Here is a 22,742-nt window from a genome sequence, read left to right as displayed (position 1 = left end):
GGAGAGCGGCACCAGTGGTCCTCGACTCCATAGACTCGACTCCATGGATCCGCGGTGACCCCAGGAGGCAACGTAATCTATTAGCGCACGTTTGCATTGGCAAATTTGGCAGGAGATTGGCGAGGACAATTAATTATCCAGTCACGCATAATATCTGTACTCCATACATTCCTGCGACTATGAAAATATGGTTCCTGCAGGGGCTGGACTCACTCGGTGGACTGCCGAAAAGCATACTTTGGCCATTGAGTTAAAGTTAAGTTTCTCGTCAACATTGCCTGGATTTATGGGGGTAAACGTCTGTCTTTGGATACCTAACGATGTGGCTATGGTAGATGCGATAACAGGCGTGTCCAAAATAGGCAATTCAAACGAAAAGCCAAATGGGCCCACGTGCCTGACATCCGCTTCGAGCTGTCAATTATGGGAATGGCCGAATTTGGTATCGCAGGCGAGATTCTATATGCCTAGGGAATTGGGCATCAACTGGTAACGTAATCGGTAATTAAGCGAGCCGCGCACCTAGTTACCTTTAGGTCTTATTTTATCAAACAAAACACCTTCAGATTAATCAAACCATCTAACTGGACAATTATTTGATCGATGCCCTATATCACTGCACTTTTCACATGTCGGTAGACGTAGTCGCGCTGGTGCTGATGCTGGTGCTGGTAGAACTGGCTGCGCTGGTTGTGTCGGAAGTGGTGCTGGAGGCTCTTGGATAGGCTCAAGGGCCTGTATAAGCTCCTGAGTTCTCTGTACTGGTATTTCTTCCTCGTAGACTGTATGCCTATTATACGAGCGTGCTTTGGCTTCTGTGCTGCGTTTGCAGCGCGTAGTCGCTTGTTTTTGTTGCTCAAGTAATATGCCATTATGCATCATGATTTGACAGCCTTTGATAAGCTGGTTTAACATGGCTTGTGATGGTGATGGCGGGTTTCCTGGGTGTTGCTTTGAGAAAGCTTTTATTGGCGATGTCTGCTTTAGAAGCTCAGTAACAGTTGTGAGTTTTGGGGCTGAATATGCTTGATCGATTGCTCGGGTGGCTTCTAGGTAGTGTAGGCGTACGAAGCTGAATATTGAGCTTTAAAAGCACTCAATTTGGGTTGAATGGCACTGAACTAGTTGCTGTAAAGCTCTGGATGGCACTGGGTAAAGTTGTAGGCCAATTCTTCACTAACAGTCTGGGTAGTAATAAAGCCACACTTTGTGAGCAGAATATTCGCCATTTTTGTACAGTAGTGGGCCTATGGGCTGCTTTATGTAGACCCATTGGCAGTATAAATTTCTCAAGCAATTCCCCTTCAGTTTGGCTTAGTTAATAGCTATGGGTGCGAGATTCAGCGCCATTTGTAGAACCGCATAGTTGTGTTTAGAGGGTAAATTCAGGCATGTTAAAGCGGCGCGCTATCTCGCGTATAGAGCTGATTTCTTTGTTTTTAATAGCCGTATAGCTAATAGAAGGCGGCCCTCTTGCTCAATAGGTTTTTGGCCAGTTTGAGAGAGATCCGGTGGCATGATGGTCAGTAGAAGATAGAAGAGACGCGTGGGGTGCGAGAAAGTGAGTGGGTGCGCAGCTTGTTTACATGCGCAGCTCGCTTATCGATTACGTTAACTAGTTGAGCTAGTTACATCAACGGTTGTGTCCGTAGGACTCAATTGTTGGACCCATTGTTCTCCTGCTTCAATTAGTGCTTTATGTCATCTGCACTCCGTATTAGCTACATATTAATAGGATAAGCATCTGGTTATGGATATGTGGTGTGTCAGCGGCTAACTGACCACTTTCCCCTTTCGTATAGCAAGAGAGAACTCCCCACGCCTTTTCTCTCTCAATCAACCATCTGAATGCTTTCACTTACCATCTCAAAATGCAGATACCATTGATAAAATATTCTCAAGGATTCTATTCTCTTTTATGCTGTATTCATATACTACCATCCTCATACATACGGAGTACTAACGTCATGTCTTCTGCTTTTGAGAATCCGTTGGATCCTGATGACATGGCCGCACAAAACAAACCGTAAAATTTCGTGAGCTCCTGGGCTCTTCGTATTGCCAGTTTTGTCCGGACGAAGTTGACCTCATGGTCTAGATTACAGAAGTCATGGCATCAGGTCTGTGGGAATTTATCGTTGTCGGAGTTAGTCTTCCAATTCTCTCTCGATTCCAATTCTCTTTCATGACTGGTAACTAACATTTAAAGGCGGTCCGGCTGGATGTGTTATTGCTTCTTCCTTATCTCGCTCCCCCAAACATCCCCAAGTCCTCCTGATTGAAGCTGGATCGCGACGTGACGAGAAACGCCTCAGAGTCGACGGTCAGCGGTGGAGCACCTACCGAAACGCAGCCATCAATTGGGGCTATATAACAGTGCCTCAAGAGCACTGCAATGGCCGTCAAATTGACTACTCTCGCGGCAAGACACTAGGAGGAAGCACTGCTATCAATTTCTGCATTTACGCCTTTGGGGCTCGTGATGATTACAACCAGTGGGCAGCTGTCGTGGATGACGACATCTTTAAATGGAACCATATTCAGGCACGTTTTAAGAATTTGGAGACGTTTAGTGGGGCCATCTCTGATCCTGCGCACGTGAAATACGCTTCACCCCGGGCAGAAGATCATGGGAGCAGTGGCGCTTTGCATGTGGGATATGCGCCGGAATGGGAGAAGGATCTGCCGCTATTGATTGATTCTTTTACACAGGCCGGTTTGCCCCATGGTTCGGACCATAATTCTGGGGATCCAATTGGGTTGACACTGGCTATTAACACTGCTCATCGTGGAGTGAGGGTGATGGCAACAGACCTGTTGGAGGACGCGCCTGATAACTTGACGATTGTAACTGACTCTCCGGTGCAAAGAGTGTTGCTGCAGGACAAGAAAGCTGTTGGCGTGGAGTCCTTGGGAAGAAAATGTAACGTCCTACCCTGTAATCGACATGGATGGACCTAATGTCTCTAGTCATGGCATCAAAGGAAGTCATCCTCTCCGCCGGCACGCTGGACACCCCAAAAGTTTTGATGCATTCGGGCATTGGACCAGCTGAACAACTTCAAAGGTTCCAAATTCCGGTTATACAGCACCTTCCTGCTGTTGGACAAGGACTAAAAGACCATTTATGTGTCTCACTAACCTACCAACGCAACCCCAATACTAATGATCGCAACACCTTCTTCAAAGACCCCAGTGCCATGGAAAACGCCATGAGCGAATGGGATGAAAGTGGTAAGGGGCCATGGTCACGCCACTCGTGCCAGCTGGGTATTGGCTGGTTCAAATCAGACATCATCCCAAACATGCCAGAATTTAAAGTCCTCCCAGCTTCTGTGCAAGAGTTCCTCCACCGTCCTACCATCCCACACTATGAGATTGTTCCTAACTTCCCGCTACACATATTCATGCCTGAATCAGTGAAGGATTACAGCTACACCTGCGTGACAGGGTTTCTAATGAACCCGCAATCCCGCGGAGAAGTCCGACTGCAATCCTCCAACCCCGAGGAGCCTCTTCTCTTCGACCCCAAGTTCCTATCTCACCCCTATGACCGCGCCGCATGTATCGCAATCCTTCGACACCTCCTTGATATCTGCAAGCATCCAGCCTTCCAAAAGGATACTATCTCCACGCTCATGGCTCCTCCCTCGGATTCTGACGAGGATCTCCTCGAGTACTGTAGAGCCAACCTATTTTCTGTCTGGCACATGACTGGAACTGTTAAGATGGGGAGACCAGATGAAGGGGGTAAGGAAGCAGCGGTGGATAGCCGGTTCCGGGTGTTTGGGATTGAGAATCTGCGAGTCGCGGATATGAGTGTGGTGCCGGTGATGACGAATAATCATACACAGGCGACAGCGTATGTCACGGGGAGTACTTGTGCGGAAGTGTTGAAGATGGAATATGAGTTAGAATGAAATATGAAACAGTTTTACAGACAGGTCTTCGTAACCAATAGTGGTTTCGATTATACCCTACAGGGTATATCCCAGCTAATCTTTCTGGACCAATCGGATTAATTCAACCACGCTTATTTACACCCCCATTGAAACCCTATCTAGCTACACCATCACTCGTAAAGCCCCTTTCCTCCAACCAAGCCCTCAACACTTTATCCTCCTCCTCCAAATCTAACTCCCCACTCTCCGGCAACAGCCAATAAACACACATCCCAACAATGGCCACCGCACCAGCAAGATAAAACGTCGCACTGTCACCCGCCCAGTCCTGCAGTGGCGTGAAACACTGTGTTCCAACCGCAGCCCCGGCACGTCCGAATGCTTCTGCAATACCATACCCCACACCTCGCATTGCAGTCGGAAACGACTCGGAGCAAATGAGGCCAATTGTTGCTCCGGGGCCCATGTGGCCGAATGCCTGCAGTAATCCGTACAAGACAACAAAGGCAGCAATGTGTTGCGATAGCTTCGTATATGTCCCTCCGATCACAAATCCCAGGACAACGTACCCCGCGAACCCGGCGATGCCAGTCCACCGCCGGCCGATTAGGTTCGTTAGCCAGGCGCCCAGTAGTACGCCAGGCACTGGGAGAACGGCGAGGATTACCTGCCAGATTGCTGTTGTGCGGACGTTGTTGTCCTTGACTAGAGAGGAGATGATGGTACTTGACATGATGCTGTTGGGGAAGTTGATGAAGTCGTATAGGAAGAATGCTAGCGAGGTACTTGTAATGCGCCACCAGTACCGCCGCAAAAGGAGGAGAATGAGGCGCGGTGATTTACGCTGATTCTTGAAATTCGAGTAGTGGAAGAGCGTCGAGTCGGCCATGAAGACGCGCATGACGATGATGATCACAGGGAGGATAGTAGCGATTGAGTAAATGGCGTGGAAAGCGATTGTGAGGTTATTGTTACTTGCGACTAGCGTGATTAGGTATATGATCATGAGGATGGGGCTGGCAAGGGTAGCCATTAGTGTCGTGAAGGAGACGAACATGGGCCCGCGGTATTGGCGCATGAATTCGTCTGTTTCTTCAATTCCGGCTGCTGCGCTGGGTGGGTATTCGCCGCCGACACCGAAGCCTGCGATACCGCGGACGACGACAAAGTACCATAACATGTTTATTGTTGGGTGGACTGATAGTGCGACTGTCGCCATTAACGTTCCGATGGCTACAATTGACGATGTGAAGAGCAGTCCTGCTCGTCGCGAGAACATATCCGATGCGTATCCCAAAACGATAATACCAATGATCGCGCCGATGAGCAATGAGTTGCTAATCCGCGTCTTCATCTCAGAGTTGAAGTCGGTACCGAGCAGATGCTTGAATATCACATTGGTGGGATTGGCGAGGCCGTTTTGGTAGCCATCGCTGAAGTTTGCAATGTACTGCCATCATTATCAGTATTGCTGCTGCATGTTTAGGGAGCATGGACTTACACAGCTGGCAATGGTGATATTGCTCTGCCATCTGGTAGGTTGGTAGCGCGCGGGAGGATTCTCAACATCAGCGCCAACGACGACCGTGTTTTTCTGGCCATCATCGCGATGCTCTTTCTCCGCCATCTTGCTCATCTATACTGTGCTGAATCAAGTCAATTCATGGCTATCTTCAGTTTTTATATCACCAGCCAGCCCGGTGTCAATCCAAAAGTGGAGGTGCGGTCCGCGGAGAAAAGCGTCGAAGATAAGACCATTCGCCATTAATAATAAGCCTACGTTGGACCTGCAGTTTCTGCTATCAATTATAACCATTAATTGGCTGGAAGGTATATCGCGCTGCAAGAAAGAGCGCCGTCAGTTTTGGTTGTTGGTCACAATCACATCCTGTCTTAAATCCCGGTTTCTGCCGATTGCTGTGTTTGGTTAGCGTGGGGAAGCTTGTTTACACGGACCAAATATGGGCTACTGTGAATGGCTGCTGGCTCCGTGGGATACAAGGCTGCATTTCCCATTCGCAAAAATAAGATACAAATATAAAAACCAAAAAATAATGGCGCTGCCCGGAATCGAACCGGGGCTGGCGCGGCCACAACGCGACGTCATACCACTAGACCACAGCACCTTCTTGATGTAAGAACTGGACTTTTTATGATTTATAGAAATTTTATCTTAACAGTCATTGGAGATAGGCCTCTGGGATGTTTTATGGTTATTTCTACTTTATTCCAAATATTATTTTAATATTCTTATGTTTTAATGTCTTTGACAGTAAATATGATACTACATGGGTTGTCCGTGAAGAGTTATGAGGAAATATCAATTCCGCTATCGTGGTATATATTCAATGCCAACCAAAAGCTGAAAACATAAGGTCATAGCAACATCGCAACACACTTAACAAGAAATCAAGGACTCTTCTTCAACCACAAAGTCTGCGAGTTACAGTACCCAAGCAGCCCATTAATACCCCACTCCGTGCCCAAACCACTTCCCTTGTGTCCACCAAACGGCGCATTTGGCGAGATGTCAAAGTGCGAGTTCACCCACACACTTCCCGCAACTAATTGGTCCGCCATACGGGTAGCCCGGTCCATATCCTTGGTCCAAACAGATGCACCGAGAGCCGAGTCAGTACCGTTTGCGCGCGCGATCACGTCGTCCTCATCCGACCACTTCATCATAGGCAGGATAGGGCCGAAGGGCTCCTCCTGTACGACCCGCGAATCCTCGGGCGGGTTGTCGACGATCGTTGGCTGGACGAAGTACCCCGGAGAGGCAGAGGAGTCGGGAATATTGCCACCCAGAGCCGTCTTGTAGCCTGATTTGGCGGTGTCGGCGAAGAGTTCCTTGACCTTGTCGAATTGCATGGCGTTTTGGACGGGGCCGAAGAAAGTCTCGGGCTTGGTGCCGTCGCCGACGGGAAGGGACTTGACAAACTCGGCGAGTTTGGCGCGGAATTCGTCGTAGATGCGTTCGTGGACGTAGAGGCGCTTAATCATCATGCAGATTTGACTGGTGCAGAGGAAGGAGAAGATGCCGACCTATGAAAGTTAGTGCGTGCTTATCGAAAAAGAATGGGAGAGGAGTGTACCTTTGGCACCACGGTGTCCACGTCGACATCGTCGCAGACGATGCACGGGTCGTTGCCGCCCAGTTCCAAGGTCACCCGCTTGATGGTCTTTGCGCAGCTTGCCATGACTCGCTGTCCTGTCTGTGACGATCCAGTGAAGCTGATCTTGCCAATGCCAGGGTGCTCAGTACACCACGGCCCAAGGGAGTCATCACCACTCAAAGCCTGAACAACACCAGGAGGGAAGAACTTGGTAGCCAGCTCCACCAGCTTCAAATCACAGTAAGGTGTGAACGGCGAAGGCTTGACAATAATGGTGTTTCCGGTATATACAGCGGGCGTAATCTTGCCCAATGCCAGCAACACGGGGAAGTTCCAGGGCACAATGGCACAAGCAACGCCAATGGGTGTGTGTCGCTGGATAACTCGTCGCTCCTCCGTATCCTCAATGACGTTCTCAGGGATTTCAATGTTCGGGATTCCCCGCACCCACTGGATACCAAAACCAATCTCCATGGCCGACTGGGTGAGGGGCTTGCCCTGCTCCATGGTCAGGAGAGCGGCCAAGGCATCCTTGTTCTTCTCAATGGCGTCCGCGTAGGCATGGAGAGCTGCACGGCGCTGCTCGAATGTAGTCTTGGACCATTTCTTGAAGGCCTGCTGGGCGGCGTCAACAGCACGGTCCAGGTCTTCGCGGGTTGCGACGGGCACGGGAGGATTGGGTTGAGCGGTCGCAGGGTTGATCCCGTGGCGGGTTTCAGCTGTTGTGGTCAACTCATTGTTGATGACATTGCGAAAGGTCTATAGGCATGGCAGTCAGTAATGAGCTCGTGTCAGTATGGATGAGGGGTAGGGGTAGTTGCATACGGTGGTGTCCATGATGATGGGTTGAGAATTGGAAGAACAATTGTCGAGAAATCATACAACCACGGATACAGCCTTTATATATATATAATTTCACCTCTATACCCACATTAAGCCCCTATTAACTAATCATAGAACAAGAATTGACTATCACAGACCCCGCCTATGGAGACCCCGCATTTTGCAGATCGGAGATGGAAATCCCTTTATATCGGGATCCAGCTTCGGCATCTCGCGATTGCCTCGACGGTGTTTCAATGGCTGGATTCGAGGAACAACGGAAGATTTAGATTTTAAGAAAAGTTAAAGTCGCTATAAAGGAGTCATGGGGGCTGCCGGGAGGTCGACTCGGCTTATTCGAGTTGATTATCTGTGCTTGCGTATCCGACAGCGCAGCCGATGCACGCTAATACGTGGCCATGATCAATTCATCGTAACTGGCTCAATTGTATGGAGAATCCAGTATGACCTGGCCAGATATATTGAACCAGGCTGCGCAGTTTTCTATTGTTGTGTGAACGGACCGATAAGTGTTGGCCGGAGCTGAACAATGCATCTCTTTCCATTGTTTCTTTATTTCAACAATCGGATTGCCAGGTGTTTCTTGGTCAGAAGATATAAGGTGTTTTTTTATCTTGGTTAGGATCTCGACAAATTTCGACCGGAGCTCCGGAAGCGTTGACTTGACGTGGAGCGTGCAAACAATTGCCCTATCTGTGTCTGACGTTCACATAAAAATATCCCGTGCAGCCAAAGAAGATAAGTATATCTGACTGCAGAAACAAGTATATTCCGTGCATCTGCATCCTAAATGTCGTGGAGTTATCGCGGTGGTCGCAACAGCGAAGGTATTTCCGTACCGTTCTTCTAGACAGCAAGAAGGACTGTGTTAGCGCAGACGCGAGGAAAACGAGAGATATCCATAGTATAGAGAAGTACATACATGACAGCCGTGGAATTAGCCGGACTGGAGAGCGTCAATTGACACCTGGCCGGTCCCAAGCTCGGACTTCAACCGGTTGAATGACTTGCAGAGTACATGTCTGCCAGTCATTCCTTTCCATCAAGAGCATGACTACAGACTCACACATAATAACCTCGCTGGAAGCGAGGTTATGCTTATAGTGTCTTTGTTGCGTTCATTCGAAGAGGCTGGGTCGGTTAGGACAGGAACCGGAACGGGACGATCGAGCACATGGTCGAATCCTTGAGCTAAGATCAACAGTCAATCGCCTGGTTGGCCAATAAAAAAGTCTGATGCATTCAGGAATACAGGATCACATAATGAATGAATAGCGACTCGCTTCTCATTCGTGGGAAAGTTGAAGTTTGATCGTCGGTGGATGAGGGCGTTGAGAGGATCAAGCTGCAGGTCGAGACAGAGATGTCAGATCACATGATATCACTGACAGGTCATCTATATATATTACAGTGTACAGAATGAAGAAATACAATATACTTGAAAAGAATGATTATGACTGAAATGCGACTTACTTCGCCGGACCAGAAGTCAAGCCAAGCGGTCCTGTCGAATGGACGTCTAGAGTATCGCAAGAAAAAGTCTACAGACACTGAATATTAAATCAAATGAATAAATTATGACCTGCGGCATATCCGTCCAATATATGAACAAAGACCTATCGCACCATGACCCTGCAGTATCTGAAAGTTATATGACCAGAGATTCCATCGATTGATCAACAAATACAGTCTTTCCCCGTAACTCATGGGTATTCAACATTAAATATGAAAAGGTAACAAATAAAAAGGGAATATCATGAAAATGGCGTCGTGACACAGCAGTGTGAGGCTTAGCCGGTCTTCTCGACTTGCTCCTCCTGCGAGGTAGACTCAGAGGTGCCTTTAGCAGGTGTCTCCACATCCGCACCGAGACCGTACTGAGCAGCGACGCGTTCGATTTCTTTGTCCGACAGTCTGGGGAGCTCCTCGGCTGCGCGGACGTATGATATGCCCTCAGCAAAGCCCTTGGCAAAGATAAGGTCAATCTCTTCCAGAGAGCGACCAGCCGTTTCAGGGTAGAAGAACCAGATGATTGGAACGAACAGACCGTTGAGAACAGCGAAGAAAAGGTATGTGCCCCACTTGATGTCGCGGACCATGATAGGGGTGACCATGACAATTAAGAAGTTGAAGGTCCAATTGGTGCAGGTGGACAGGGCATTGGCCTTCGCACGGGTCTTAATAGGGGAGATCTCAGCCGGGTACAACCAGGGCAGAGGCAACCAGGTCGCTCCAAAAGTGGCGATGAAGGCAAACAAACCAAAGGCAGCACCCTTGGCAGGTCCAGGGTCTCCTGAAATCAAACAGGCAAAGGTAATAACCATGGACAGACACTGGCCGATCGAACCTATGAGAAACAGATTGCGGCGACCGACACGTTCCACCAGAAACCAGGAACTACAGGCAAAGATAGCATAGACAATCATATTGACACCACCCAGAATCATGGACATGAAGTGGCTCTGGCCGACGGACTGTTCGAACAGGACAGGAAGGTAATAGATGACAGCATTGCAGCCACCAATCTGTTGGAAGAACTGGGCCGAAGAACCGAGAAGCATGCGGCGGAAGTGCTGAGTCTTGCCCCCAGTGAATACAGCAGACATGGGAGTGGACTTGCTAGTGGTCTGACCAGCACTAAAAGCACACGATCGATTAGCATTTGCACAGAACACACACACACAAAAAAAAAAAAAAAAAAGAGCGCCCAAAGAGCAACCAAATCAGACAAACAAACAAACAAAGAAAAAAAAAAAAAAAACTTACACTCGCAGAGAGTCCAAAATAAGAGTCTTTTGCATCTGGACGTCGTGGTGGCTGATTTCCTGACCGGCCAATGCGGCAATCACATACTCACCCTCTTCGTAGCGATCACGAGCGAAGAGCCACCGGGGAGATTCTGGCAAGAAAATGAGACCAAAGATGATGATAAATCCGAAAAGACATTGGAAGGCAATGGGAAAACGCCAGGTGAGATCATCCGAGCCGTACATGCAGCCAAAATCAACCCAGTAGGAGATTACCGTGCCAATAGCGACGGTACTTCCCTCAATACAGATGAGCAGACCACGGTTGTGTGACTTGGAGCATTCAGCTTGGTAGGTCGGGATGGTGGAGGTATTCATGCCGTTGCCAATGCCCGTCACGACACGTCCAACACAGAACTGAGCGATGGGAACCTGGCCTTTAACGGAGGAGACCTGAAGAACGACACCGATAATCATGATCGCAGCGCCAATCATGATGGAATAACGACGACCCAGCCAGTCACCAGCACCGAGAATGAACAGAGCACCAACGAGGCATCCTGCACCACGTATCAGCTCAGCTTCAACAATTCTATTGTATTTTATCACCCACCCAATTCGTAAATAGCCGTGACGACACCCTGAATAGTCGAATCGCCTTGAACTTGCGTGAAAACTTCACCAAACGGTCTCGCATCAATGATTCCGCTCATGACACCCTCTGCTCTATATTAGCTCGACTTTTAGAGCACCTGATAAAGCATGACATACGATCATAACCGAAAAGCAAGAACCCCATGGTAGCACAAGCCGTGATGGCCCTCGTCAGCCAGGGGCCAGAGAGGCCGGCGTACGACGGGACCGACATGTTGAGTAGGCCGTCGTGTTGGAAGAAACAGCAGAAATAGATCTCTCCAGTTTGATGATTTTGATTCCTCTTTGAAATAAACGAGAGTCAACGAAGAAAGAAGACGATGAAGTGGAAGAGAGAGAGATGGAGAAGATATAAAAGAGAGAAGAAAAGATAAGAGCAGAGGAAGAGGGGAGGAAAAGAAATAAAAGAACCACGACCCCAGGTCAGGTGCCTCGCTTAAGATATCTCTTTCTTTAATGACAGGTCCCCACAATGACTACAATTCACTGTCTATACTCATATCCCATTAACCACCTACCTAATGAACCTACAAGAGCCATTTGGATGCCATTCAACAAAGCATTCGGACCGCAGGAGAGCCGAAGAATAATTAAACGGAGATGCGTGGACATTCTATAGTACTATTTTGTATGTATTCCTGCAGTTTTTCTTAACGTTTCATTTCTCCATTTTGTTATTTTCCGTCTACTATTTGCTGTAGATATTAGATATTCCAGATTGAGTATACAGGTATACTGTGGACTAGTTATGCTACATACTGCATCCTAGTAGTGAGGTCTCTCCAGCTCCGCCGACTCCCTGCCGCGGGGATCTTTCCGCTAGCAGCCCTGGTCTTGGCGGAAACCACCACTTCCCCATGGTCCTAAATTTTCGACACTACTCCTATTTCATGACTACGTCGGCCACTTCGGCAATGCTCCCAGAATTCTCGTCTCGCACGCGCAGGGTTTCACATCGGCCAAGCACGGCCGGTATAACAGTTTTGTTTGCCGACACCCGGGCGGCGAAATTATACCTTTACTTCCTGTACGCCATTTGACCGGCTCTTTCCGGCACCATATGGACAAGAGAAAACACCCAGACGAGTCCTGGTTGATAAAATTAACGAGGAGAGCTCACGCGGCGATTCCGATGGATGCCTAATATGGTACGGAAGTTCTAGAGTTCTATATTGGACCCATAGGATTCAGAATTCTCCACAGGGAAGTCTTCCTCAGAGAATGGAGTGCAGGTTACCCACTAGCTAGAAGAAAGAGATCTCAGATATTGTCCAGATGTGGCTATTCTTCCCCAGGCATTTTTCCAGGATGGGACATCAAGGGATGTCGCCGGGCCAAGTCAACAAGTTAGCCGAAGATTGGGGGGGATGCACTAAGATACGAAGAGTAGTCCCATACTGACAGTATTCATGGCATCCATGCATACGCTGGCTCTGGGTGTGCCCAGTCCGGTCCAATGCCAATTCGCTTGGGCCCTGAATTAAGCGAGCAATAAGACAAAAAGCTTGTGTACGAAACCATTGCAATTATTGCTTCCTCCTAATAGTGAAGTGATCGATCCACGGAAAAGATACGGATTACCAAATCGAAATTTCCAAGAGATTGGCTATTGCTAATAACTGCGCGGTAACTGCAACACTTTCTCACTCACATAATTCAGAATCATTTCCCGGCTGACCGGTGCAATCCGTGGAACAAAACACTCGCGCAGGTACCGTTCGACATCATATTCCGTCGCGTACCCCATTCCTCCATGACTTAGGACGGCTCGCTCACACGCCGTGAACGCCGCTTCTGCCGCTAAGTACTTGGCGCTGTTGCATGCTACTCCGAGAGTGTGTACCGGGATCGTACTATCCGAGGCCCTCGAGGAGTCAAACATCCGTGCTGCATGGTAGGTGGCCAACTTGGCTGCTTCAAGCTTCATGTATGCATCGGCCAGTGGATGCGCAACACCTTGGTTTTGCCCAATTGCCCGTCCGAATACTACTCGTTCTTGTGCATACTGGGCGGCGCGTTCCAGCGCCGCGTACCCCAGCCCTAAAGCTTCTCCTGCCAAGAGACATCGTTCGGCATTCATGCCGTGTAAGATGATACGGAATCCTTCATTCTCCTGACCGATAAGAGTGCTTGTCGGGATTTTGTAGTTGTCAAAGAACACTTCGTTTGCATCCACAGCGCGCCCACCCATTTTCTTGATTTTGCGTAGGTCAAGACCCGGGTGGTCGCGGTCCAAGTCGATGCAAAACAAAGACAAACCTTCTGTTGGCTTCTTAACCTCTTCTAGAGGCGTCGTTCGCACAAGTAGAATCATCTTGGACGCCACTTGCGCACAGGTGATCCATATCTTTTGACCAGTCACCGAGTAGACCTCTGCATCGGGCTTCCGCGTGGCCAGCGTTTTGAGCTTCAGAGTCTCCAATCCCGTATTAGGCTCAGTCACGCCAAAACACGTCCTCCACGTGCCGTTGATGATCTTTGGAATAGTTTCCTCTTTTTGCTGCCGCGTACCGAACTTGGCAAGGGGCTGGGTCGCGTAGACATTGGCGTGGATGGCCTGTGCCCCGGCCATACCTGCACCAGACTGCGTGATGGTTTGCATCATCATCGTAGCCTCAGAAATACCTACGTTATTAGCCTTTCTTGTCTTTTCCTTGTTTCGTTAACATACCTAGCCCAGCTCCGCCAAATTCCTCTGGCAGCGCAATGCCCAGCCATCCATCCTTGGCTAACGCTGCATGAAACTCTTTGGGGTCTTTTTCATTCTGATCGCACTCTTGCCAGTATGTATTGGGGAACTTGGCGCAGATGTTTGATACGGCATCGCGGACGGTCAGTTGTTCATCCGTGAACCCAGTGAGTTCCATCAATGGTCGACGGGTGCTTGATGAGAAGACGCGCCATGGTGCGAGAGTGCATCCAAGCCTGCTGTGCGTAATCTGTTTTGGAATATGGCGAAACATGGTGATGTATGAGAATACTGAAGAGGTTCGTCGTGATATTTCTATGCGGAAACCGGTAGGTGCATATAACCGTATAGCCGATATGCCCCGCCTCATATAGGAACCGGTCGATTCACAGTTCACACTTGGATGCTACTATATTCATGAAGATGAATATGTTACGGCGCCCTACTTGGCAATTGTGCCGTCGCTGGGGTACCCGTGCGTTATCCACAAAAACAACGGACGGTCCTCTTACTGGCATCACCGTTGTCAGCCTGGAACAAGCAATCTCAGCACCGTTCTGCACCCGTCAACTCGCAGACCTCGGGGCACGAGTTATCAAAATCGAACGTCCTGGAGTGGGCGACTTTGCACGTCACTACGACACCCGCGTCAATGGTCTTGCCTCGCACTTTGTCTGGACAAACCGATCAAAGGAAAGCTTGGCCCTGGACGTCAAGAACCCACGCGACCACCGCGTGTTGATGCGACTACTAGGCCGTGCCGATGTTCTAGTCCAGAACCTAGCTCCTGGCGCAAGCGGTCGTCTTGGATTGTCTTACGAGGTCCTGAAAGCCAACCACCCATCATTGATCGTATGCAACATTTCTGGCTACGGCCCTGATGGTCCTTACCGCGACAAGAAAGCCTATGATCTCCTAATCCAAAGCGAAGCAGGGATGTTATCTGTGACAGGCACGGGTGCCAAACAGCCCGCCAAAGTCGGCATCTCCATTGCAGATATTGCAGCAGGCAGTTATGCCTACTCGAACATCCTCGCTGCGCTGTTCCGCCGTGAACGCGATCCTAAGAAATGTGGATGCAACCTCAATATCTCCATGTTAGAAAGTATGGTTGAATGGATGGGATTCCCGCTATACTATACGTATGAGGGTGCACCGGGCCCGACGCCTGCCGGTGCTGCGCATGCTGCTATCTACCCGTATGGTCCGTTTGAAACTGGGGATGGGAAGAGTGTGATGCTGGGAATCCAGAATGAGCGCGAATGGGCGAGTTTCTGCGATAAGGTCTTGGGGCAACCAGGACTCGCAAAAGATGGGCGTTTCGTTAGTAATTCGCTACGAGTGCAGAATCGTGATGCACTGAAGATTATTATATGCGATGTGTTTGCGCTGCGGACGGCAGAAGACGTTCTTGCCCTTCTAGACAAAGCATCTATTGCAAACGCCAGCGTTAATGATATGCAGGGTGTATGGAATCATCCGCAGCTACAAGCAAGACAGCGCTGGACAGAGGTGCAGACGCCGTCGAGTGTGGTTCCTACGTTGTTGCCACCGGGAATGGGAGCGGATGCAGATGGACTGAATGCCCGGATTGGAGCGGTGCCCAATGTCGGGGAGCATAACGAGGCTATTCTGGCTGAATTGGGAATTGACGATACTGATTAGTGTACATAGAACCCGATGCTATAGTGCGGTTACGCCAATGCAAGAAGCCGACAGCATAAAACCGAAGAGCCCGTTAGCCAATTACAATCTAGAACTAGCACCAAATAACCGAAGTAGCCGACTGATGCAATATCCCTTCTACACCAACACCCAGATCGCCTTTTTGCACGGTTTCTTCACTTTATTTCTTATTTTTTATTCCTGTTCATAAAATGCCACCAACTCGCGCCAAAAAGGCATGCACCACCTGTAACCGACGCCGGATCCGCTGCAATGTAATGGACCAACAGCCATGCGCAAACTGCGTGGCGTTGGATACGCATTGTGAGATTGGGGTTTCGCGACGGGGGAAGTAAGTAGCCTAGACATGCTTTTCTCAATCCGCATGTATTATTGCTCCATTCGTATAGATCAAGTGCCAATATATCACAGGTATCCGCGGAGCAAAATCCATCGAGGGACTCCACAGCAGCGGCAGCAGGAACATGTTCATCCCCAGATCTCAAAGCCAGTTTCAGCTTTGCCTGCGTCGTCATGGAAAACGCCAGCATCAGAGAATTATGTGCAGATAAACCACCCTGAAAGGATCGTCCTCAAACCATCACTATCACACACCCAGCAAACCGTTTTTCTAGGCGAATCTAGTCCTCTCACCTGCGTCATCGATGAAGGACGCACCAGATCCCCAGATAAAGGCTACGCAAACGAAATATCAAAAACAAGACTCCACTACCCAATCCCAGAAAGACTAGACGCAAACACCACCCGCGACGAGACCCTTCGTGCACACAAGAGCACCATGAAAGAACAACTAACCCGAAGCGGCGTATTTTCATTCCCCTCCAAAGATATCCGCGAGTCTCTCCTTCAGGCATACTTCACTTGGTTCCACCCCTGCTTCCCGATCCTCGACCGCAAAGCCATTCACGACACGTACAAGAATGAAACCATACCTCCCCTTCTCCTGCAATCAATGCTCTTCATTGGTGTGAGTCTCTGTCCAGATACTACCTTCGCGAAAATAGGCTTTCCAACGCGCTACTGCGCTAAGGTCCTGTTTCATAGTCGCGCCAGGGCTATTTATGATGCGGACTGGGAGTCGAATAAGATTACCAAGTTGCAGGCGCTATTTCTGTTGAGTTTTTGGAGGGGTGGGCCGAATGAGGAGAGGGATACGAGGTTTTGGTTGGAGGTAGGGATTTGTCTTGCACAGAAGAGGGGGATGCATGTTATGTATGTTTTCCTGCCTGATCGAAGGCGAGGGTGCTAACGAGGTAGGTCGAAATTGTCGTTTCAGTCGGGGAGAGAGGAGATGCTTTGGAAGAGGATATGGTGGGCTTACTATGTATGCTATACGCCTTTGTACCCTTATTCTTGCTAACGAAGGAGTAGATCCGTGATCAACAAAGCTCCGCAGCATTAGGGTTACCTGCGAGGATCCGCGATGAAGACTGCGACGTTGCCATGCTTGAGCCAAAAGATATTCAAGACGAGGAGGGCGTTGAAGATCAAACCATCTTTGGGGTACAACGTGCAGAACACATTCCATATCCGATTGAGATGGCCAAGTTGACGCGGTTATGTACGTTTCTTTGGAGATAACAGATGGCCTGCTGACAGTCTTGTAGTACGCGCGATCGTGTCTACACAATATCTACCTAGACAACCCACCACAAACGGGACATCCCGAGAAACGCTACATTCCCAACTCGCAGAATGGGAATCTCAACTCCCATCAGAGATGAAACTAGGAAGCCAATCCACACCAAGTGCCATCTTTTTGACCGGACTCCTGCACATGACATACAAGTACGCCCACTCTCGTCTTACCTTAGCCATCAAAGACCAGAACTAACAAGGCACAGCAACCTCTACATCCTCCTCTACCGACCTCTCTTCCTCCACCCCACCACAACCACAACTACCACAACCGAAGCCCAAGGCACAATCGCCCTCGAAGCTGCAACCCGCAGCACCCGCATAATCGAAGATATGCTCTCCCACAACCTTGTCCAACACGGCCCAAACCACCTAATCACACACGCCTTTTCAACACTCTGCATCCACACGATAAATTGCTGCCGTACAACAGGGACGACTAGGAAACTCGCAGAACATCGCGCGAGATTGTGCTTGTTGGGCCTGCAGGAGTTGCAGAAGAGTTGGGACTTGGAGAATTGGGTGCTGGATTTGTTTTTTCGGTGTTTGGATGAGAGTACGGCGCATTGTCTGAGGAGTGGAGAGTCACCAGTTTCTGAGATGGGGATGGGACGGAGCCATGGGGTTGATAATTTGTCTGGTGGTAGTACCGAGGCGAATAATGTTACGGGCGCGATTGCTCTGGATAACTCGCAGCCGTGGCAGGATCCTAGTCCGGAGCTTATAGCACCGAATGATTGGTACGGACTGTTTAACTTTACGGATGACTATACGGAGGTCCTAGGGACGAGTTCACAGCCTGACTCGCTCAATCTACAGAGCCTGGAGTTTCTGTATAGGTTTCTGTGATAATGATGATTTAATTCAATTGATTAATGATCGCTTTTGAAGCCTAAATTATGGCGAGAAGTTCATAATATACACGATATGTCGAAATGTTCAATAAGAATTAATGTAAGATGTTCATGCATTATTTGCACATGAGAAACTGGCACTGCTGGGATTATCGTGCAATGCTTTGCCTGATGCATACAATCCAAGGCCACACTGGACTTGTTAGTCTAAGATTCCTAGGAGAGGAAGACGGAAACTCACAATGCAGCATGCAATTCCAATAATGAAGATATTGACACAAGTCAGGAGTATCTTTGTCGGACTTGCAAAGTATTGGCCTTTGTTCATGTGGAGCCAGAAGATTGCACTGAAGCCGTCTGTATCATATGTTAGCTGACCATCGTAGTCGTGGTAGTCGAAGGGAACTGGGAACTTACAGGTAAACCAACTGGCGAAAAGCGACGCGATCAAACTAAGCAGGTTATTGAAAACCGGAATCGCCTCGGCGATAATCCACGCAAGTAACCAAACCGCAGCTCCAATCGCGATCCAGGAGCCGGTTGCGACCCAGTCGCGCTTGTGCATGCGATCGCTGTTGCGGAAGAGGCGGACGTAGACGTACTTGCAGGCGACGTGGCCGTTGACGACGCCAGCGATGACGATCTATTTGTGTTAATGATATGTCTATAGTACGGGGTCATGATACTCACAGTAGGCAAAGCGACACCATAGGCAACCTTGCGCACAATAGGACTTGCTGACCCCAATGCGGGCGATGTCACATCCTGACCGGCATAGCAGTAGATAACCACAGAGGCGACCATGTAGAGAATGAGATCGATGCCTTGCAAGAGACACAAGGATTTGGGGTAATCCTTTGGATCTTTCAATTCCGCCATGAAACTGAAAAAGGCAACATGGCCGGCTGTCCTTTGTCAGATGGCGCATTCGAGCATGAACTCGAAGGGAGACCTACAGAACGAGAACACAATGTTGCAGACAGCCAAGAATGCTTGGTAAAGGCTTGTATCAACCGTAGCCTGAATGTTTCCCTTTCCTGGCCTTTCGATACCAACACCGACCATCGCAATAATGACGGCTGTCAAGATGCTGACAAAGGCTGTGGTACATTAGCATGGTTTCATGTTTCGTGCAACTAGTACGGGAAATCCAAGCACCTACACACGAGAGAAAGCCAGGAGATATTCAACAATGTCCGAGGCAAGCAGAGCAAAAAGGAGAGAACGAGACCAACAACCCCAAACACGATCGTGCAGGTACCGTGTTCGGTGATGGTGTTCATAGCCACGCTGAAAGTCAGTATATGACTAGCAGATACGAAGATGATCAAAAGCAATTGGCCCGTCCCGAACAGTTCACGACCAAAAGCACCCAGGAGAACCTCTCCGGCGTCCGCCATGCTATGGATGTGCGGATGACGCCATTTGAACTGCCCGATCACATAGCCGGTGTAGGTGGCCATGAGACCTAGGAATAACAAGAGGAGAATTGCACTAATAGGCATTAGTAGGCTATATTGAACCCACTGGACACAAAACTTACGGAGCCAGACCCAGCTCGGCCACGACGGCCGGCAGGGACAGAATTCCCAGCGAGACGGTTTCAGACACCATGACTGGAAAAATTAGATTCAGATGAAAGTTGCGATGCATCGGAATCACTCACGAAAACCGCACTGCCTGCATATGATCAGCAATTGATGCATGCACATCGGGATGACGTTACGGTACTTACCACCAGTTCAACACCTTGTACTTGACCTCCGCAAACTCCTCGTCTCCAAAAGCATCCTGGTAATGCGGGCTGGCCTTGACGTCTTGCTGCTTCTCCATATTCTCAGCATCATAATCCACCGCCACATCACGGTCTTGAGGCTCAACGTCCGCTGTCATGGCCGATCAAGATTTTGTTCCGAATTCTCCGGTCAACCGTTGGAAAAGATCCGTCTACCGGAACACGTGATGTAGAGCAGTTACTGGTACGGAGATAAGTTCAAGTAGACCGGACTATGCAATAATTGAAATACTCAATGACTGGATCTCGCCGTGAGTCAATATAATCCAATCTTCAGGTTCTGCGCGGTGGGTCTTAGATAATCAGCCGAGGTTGCCTTTTCCGGTTACTTCAGGACATAGAGCATTATCATTGGTGGGATTCTTTCAGTCAGTTTCGGTGCAATTGATCAATCAGAATTTCATTTGATATACTACAATATACGACACTCAAACGGTCTTTCCATTCACCCCCAGAAAGTGAAGGGTAAAGCACTTTGCCTAAACAATGCCTTTCCTCTGAGATCTTTCTAGCTTCTTCAAGTACCTTGGAAGGTGACAAACCACGGCACACAAGTTCGACAGCGCATTGCACTAAGGCATGCTTCCCGTGGGAAGCTCTCCTGGGGAGTACAGTGTCCATCTTGATCGGCTCGTTAAGCTAAGAAGCTTCACAGCGGCTCCTAAGTGGTTTCTTGTCCATGTTGTCCTTAAAATGAGCACCGTGTGGCTTATGGACAAGCTTATCTCGTGGTCCCGATCCTAGGATTGCGGCCTGATGAAGCTCCTTGGCATGGTTCTGCAGAATGCACTGGTAACCCGTGTTGGTGACGGTGACCTATAAAATGGATCCAAGTATATGACATACAGCGACGCTGAGCTCTACCTCCTCCTCAACAGTCCAATAGCCATCCAATCCTTTCAAGTTACAGTACCTTCAAGATTCGATACGAGGGAGGTTCTAAGTGAGCGCATGAGTCTATCAGTGATGACGTTCTCAGATGGCTAACACATATCTCACTAGGGATAGGCCAACAGAGCTCGGCGAGGTCCACATTGATACTTTGGCTGACCCCACGCACAGTACGATTTTCCCGATCAAGCTGCTCTTGACCGTCGCTCTCCATACTGCTCAAGTGCATGCCACCGTCATTGACTAACCCTACCACATAGCCACCCAATACCAAAAGATTGCCTGGAGAAATCCTAACCACCCGATCCTCTGCCAGCTCCGCCATGGCGGAAGGCTCTTGGTTGACAATAAACCGGCCCGGGTTGATCGTCTGCAAGATAATCTCACCGAGATCGGGACGGTGTGACCACCCATTCTCTGCGCTGAGGCAGTGCTCGTGAAGTTGCACACCTTTCCCGACCGCCGTCAATGGAGAGCGTTCCCCGAGCCACAATCTCGAACTTACCCGGTAGGATCTTAATAACCCCCCATCCCGGAGACCCTTCACTATAATCTTCGGGTGGAGAATCAAAACCTCCAACAAAACACTATTGGAAGGTCATATTGAGCAGTTTATAACCTTCTTTCAGATCAACACACCCACTTCGAATCAACCACTGTACCGAAAATTCTTCCAGTGAGGAGCCTATTGTGTTCCAACACTTTTGTAAAACGGGCCATTACGGCTAGAGAGGAAGGATCAAAATAATTTTGATATAAATATTCGCATATATTAAGAAAAAGAGACTTGCTGATGCCTCTGAGATTATTCTACATGTAAAGATACCGGTTACTAACAAGCGTCTAGGCTGAAGGAAGCAACCCCGTTACGGGAAAGTTTGAAAGTTTGGCTAACTATAGGTTCTAACACACAAATTCTTGCGTCAATATCCATCGCAGATTGTGCAAGGTTGGTGCCAAGCGTACATACCACTGCCAAGTGTGCAGTGGCCCCTGCAAAGGCAAGAAAGAGCTCAATTTCCACATTCGGCAGAAAAAATTCCTTTGTGGTCCTTATGAATTTTTTTTTTTTGACAAGGACAAGAAACGCGAGAACCACAGGCGTACCACTCATACAGCTTGGCAATGCCTGTAACCTGCCCTCTCAGCGACCAAGATGGTTGCAAATCCCAGCATGTCTGGGGTACCGGGCAGCAAGTTACAATTTCCGATATTGACTAATGATGAGTTGAGAAAAGACATTTCTGCCGGCTAATTCTATTTACTATTACGAAATAAGACTGGCCCACTTAAGTCAGGCTGCCCCTACGCGAACAAGAACCGAACCAATTTCGAGTATTAACGGGGCTGCCATTTCTATACTCATGCTCCTTGTTTTCAAGCCCTTCCACTCAAACAGAGTGAGTATAGGAGTGAAAAACCTGCGAAACCCAGATGCTATTTCATAAGCCGGTAAAAGAAATAGACCCTTGAACACTTATCAAAAAGCACCGGTACAGTCCAGAGCAAGAGAAACACTTTAACGGGCAGAAGTGCAATCCACCCCAATACACCCAAGCTTGGACTAGCTGACCATCGGTGCTTGTGGTTTCATGCTCTCTTCTCTTTTGTTTTTCAATGCTATTGTTGAGATACTTGCTAGTCCGACTGATCGATACCAGGATACAGTACTCACTTCTACGCTTGATACGATTTCTTATTTTAATTTCTCCTTTTAATTTGTTTTTTCTTTATCCCGCGTTTATTCGGAATATGAGCAGGAGTAGGACAACAGGTCCACAAAAACCTGACACTCACCATCACAAGGCCATCCATTCAACATGACACACAACAACCAGAAAGAAGTCATAACGATCCAGCCTTTCAAGCAGAGTTCCCGGTGTCTTTTGAATCTAGGCTTTTTGCTCCAGGCTGCCATGCATGTGGT

The 22,742-nt window shown here is 48.8% G+C and overlaps 8 protein-coding genes and 1 non-coding gene across 9 annotated transcripts; 3 read left to right on the top strand and 6 right to left on the bottom strand.

The window, feature by feature from the left end:
- Positions 1-2,110: 2,110 nt before the first annotated feature.
- EURHEDRAFT_542730 (GMC family oxidoreductase) lies at positions 2,111-3,988 on the top strand (the record flags this gene model as incomplete). The annotated part of the gene is made up of 3 exons (XM_040787407.1): positions 2,111-2,120; positions 2,210-2,923; positions 2,971-3,988. 3 exons carry the CDS (start codon positions 2,111-2,113, stop codon positions 3,918-3,920), a joined length of 1,674 nt encoding a protein of 557 aa, XP_040636587.1. The 3' UTR covers positions 3,921-3,988.
- EURHEDRAFT_505371 (MFS general substrate transporter) lies at positions 3,914-5,753 on the bottom strand. The gene is made up of 2 exons (XM_040785835.1): positions 5,404-5,753; positions 3,914-5,352 (listed from the first exon to the last, which is right to left on the bottom strand). The coding sequence occupies exons 1-2, from the start codon at positions 5,536-5,538 to the stop codon at positions 4,057-4,059; spliced, it is 1,431 nt and encodes a 476-aa protein (XP_040636586.1). The 5' UTR covers positions 5,539-5,753; the 3' UTR covers positions 3,914-4,056.
- Positions 5,754-5,957: 204 nt separating this feature from the next.
- On the bottom strand, positions 5,958-6,028 carry EURHEDRAFT_t125. The gene has a single exon. It is a non-coding gene; the product is annotated as a tRNA-His (tRNA).
- A 283-nt stretch (positions 6,029-6,311) lies between these two features.
- EURHEDRAFT_379679 (aldehyde dehydrogenase family protein) lies at positions 6,312-7,855 on the bottom strand (the record flags this gene model as incomplete). Its single annotated transcript, XM_040779200.1, has 3 exons — positions 6,312-6,947; positions 6,998-7,777; positions 7,844-7,855. 3 exons carry the CDS (start codon positions 7,853-7,855, stop codon positions 6,312-6,314), a joined length of 1,428 nt encoding a protein of 475 aa, XP_040636585.1.
- Positions 7,856-9,441: 1,586 nt separating this feature from the next.
- Positions 9,442-11,645, bottom strand: EURHEDRAFT_505364 (putative hexose carrier protein). Its single transcript, XM_040785834.1, has 4 exons — positions 11,380-11,645; positions 11,222-11,329; positions 10,628-11,168; positions 9,442-10,498 (listed from the first exon to the last, which is right to left on the bottom strand). Exons 1-4 carry the CDS (start codon positions 11,474-11,476, stop codon positions 9,652-9,654), a joined length of 1,593 nt encoding a protein of 530 aa, XP_040636584.1. The 5' UTR covers positions 11,477-11,645; the 3' UTR covers positions 9,442-9,651.
- Positions 11,646-12,874: 1,229 nt separating this feature from the next.
- EURHEDRAFT_517198 (acyl-CoA dehydrogenase family protein) lies at positions 12,875-14,129 on the bottom strand (the record flags this gene model as incomplete). Its single annotated transcript, XM_040786546.1, has 2 exons — positions 12,875-13,887; positions 13,934-14,129. The coding sequence occupies 2 exons, from the start codon at positions 14,127-14,129 to the stop codon at positions 12,875-12,877; spliced, it is 1,209 nt and encodes a 402-aa protein (XP_040636583.1).
- A 251-nt stretch (positions 14,130-14,380) lies between these two features.
- EURHEDRAFT_517197 (CaiB/BaiF CoA transferase family protein) lies at positions 14,381-15,616 on the top strand (the record flags this gene model as incomplete). Its single annotated transcript, XM_040786545.1, has 1 exon — positions 14,381-15,616. One exon carries the CDS (start codon positions 14,381-14,383, stop codon positions 15,614-15,616), a length of 1,236 nt encoding a protein of 411 aa, XP_040636582.1.
- A 158-nt stretch (positions 15,617-15,774) lies between these two features.
- On the top strand, positions 15,775-18,490 carry EURHEDRAFT_170052 (Zn(II)2Cys6 transcription factor). The gene is made up of 6 exons (XM_040777841.1): positions 15,775-15,968; positions 16,049-16,849; positions 16,895-16,961; positions 17,009-17,198; positions 17,245-17,425; positions 17,482-18,490. Exons 1-6 carry the CDS (start codon positions 15,829-15,831, stop codon positions 18,122-18,124), a joined length of 2,022 nt encoding a protein of 673 aa, XP_040636581.1. The 5' UTR covers positions 15,775-15,828; the 3' UTR covers positions 18,125-18,490.
- EURHEDRAFT_414842 (amino acid transporter) lies at positions 18,119-20,164 on the bottom strand. The gene is made up of 9 exons (XM_040782539.1): positions 19,865-20,164; positions 19,796-19,809; positions 19,673-19,745; positions 19,292-19,623; positions 19,086-19,229; positions 18,820-19,034; positions 18,547-18,772; positions 18,371-18,486; positions 18,119-18,322 (listed from the first exon to the last, which is right to left on the bottom strand). The coding sequence occupies exons 1-9, from the start codon at positions 20,020-20,022 to the stop codon at positions 18,239-18,241; spliced, it is 1,362 nt and encodes a 453-aa protein (XP_040636580.1). The 5' UTR covers positions 20,023-20,164; the 3' UTR covers positions 18,119-18,238.
- Between the last annotated feature and the right edge of the window lie 2,578 nt (positions 20,165-22,742).

The sequence above is a fragment of the Aspergillus ruber genome (genome assembly GCF_000600275.1).
Source record: "Aspergillus ruber CBS 135680 unplaced genomic scaffold scaffold00024, whole genome shotgun sequence".
Lineage (NCBI taxonomy): Eukaryota > Fungi > Ascomycota > Eurotiomycetes > Eurotiales > Aspergillaceae > Aspergillus > Aspergillus ruber.
The sequence above is the reverse complement of the archived record's forward strand: the minus strand, read 5'-3'. Positions and strand labels throughout refer to the sequence as shown.

What these genes read in the sequence shown, in the direction of transcription:
- EURHEDRAFT_505371 (XM_040785835.1), bottom strand. Translation starts at nt 5,538, where the DNA reads ATGAGCAAGATGGCGGAGAAAGAGCATCGCGATGATGGCCAGAAAAAC. An exon ending in ATATCACCATTGCCAGCTGT is followed by an intron (nt 5,353 to 5,403) that starts GTAAGTCCATGC and finishes TAATGATGGCAG; the next exon opens with TACATTGCAAACTTCAGCGA.
- EURHEDRAFT_505364 (XM_040785834.1), bottom strand. Translation starts at nt 11,476, where the DNA reads ATGTCGGTCCCGTCGTACGCCGGCCTCTCTGGCCCCTGGCTGACGAGG. An exon ending in CACGGCTATTTACGAATTGG is followed by an intron (nt 11,169 to 11,221) that starts GTGGGTGATAAA and finishes TACGTGGTGCAG; the next exon opens with GATGCCTCGTTGGTGCTCTG. An exon ending in ATTTTGGACTCTCTGCGAGT is followed by an intron (nt 10,499 to 10,627) that starts GTAAGTTTTTTT and finishes GTGTGCTTTTAG; the next exon opens with TGCTGGTCAGACCACTAGCA.
- EURHEDRAFT_170052 (XM_040777841.1), top strand. Translation starts at nt 15,829, where the DNA reads ATGCCACCAACTCGCGCCAAAAAGGCATGCACCACCTGTAACCGACGC. An exon ending in GGGGTTTCGCGACGGGGGAA is followed by an intron (nt 15,969 to 16,048) that starts GTAAGTAGCCTA and finishes AATATATCACAG; the next exon opens with GTATCCGCGGAGCAAAATCC. An exon ending in AAGAGGGGGATGCATGTTAT is followed by an intron (nt 16,850 to 16,894) that starts GTATGTTTTCCT and finishes CTAACGAGGTAG; the next exon opens with GTCGAAATTGTCGTTTCAGT.
- EURHEDRAFT_414842 (XM_040782539.1), bottom strand. Translation starts at nt 20,022, where the DNA reads ATGACAGCGGACGTTGAGCCTCAAGACCGTGATGTGGCGGTGGATTAT. An exon ending in CTCCTGGCTTTCTCTCGTGT is followed by an intron (nt 19,230 to 19,291) that starts GTAGGTGCTTGG and finishes AATGTACCACAG; the next exon opens with CCTTTGTCAGCATCTTGACA. An exon ending in ATGGTGTCGCTTTGCCTACT is followed by an intron (nt 18,773 to 18,819) that starts GTGAGTATCATG and finishes TAACACAAATAG; the next exon opens with ATCGTCATCGCTGGCGTCGT.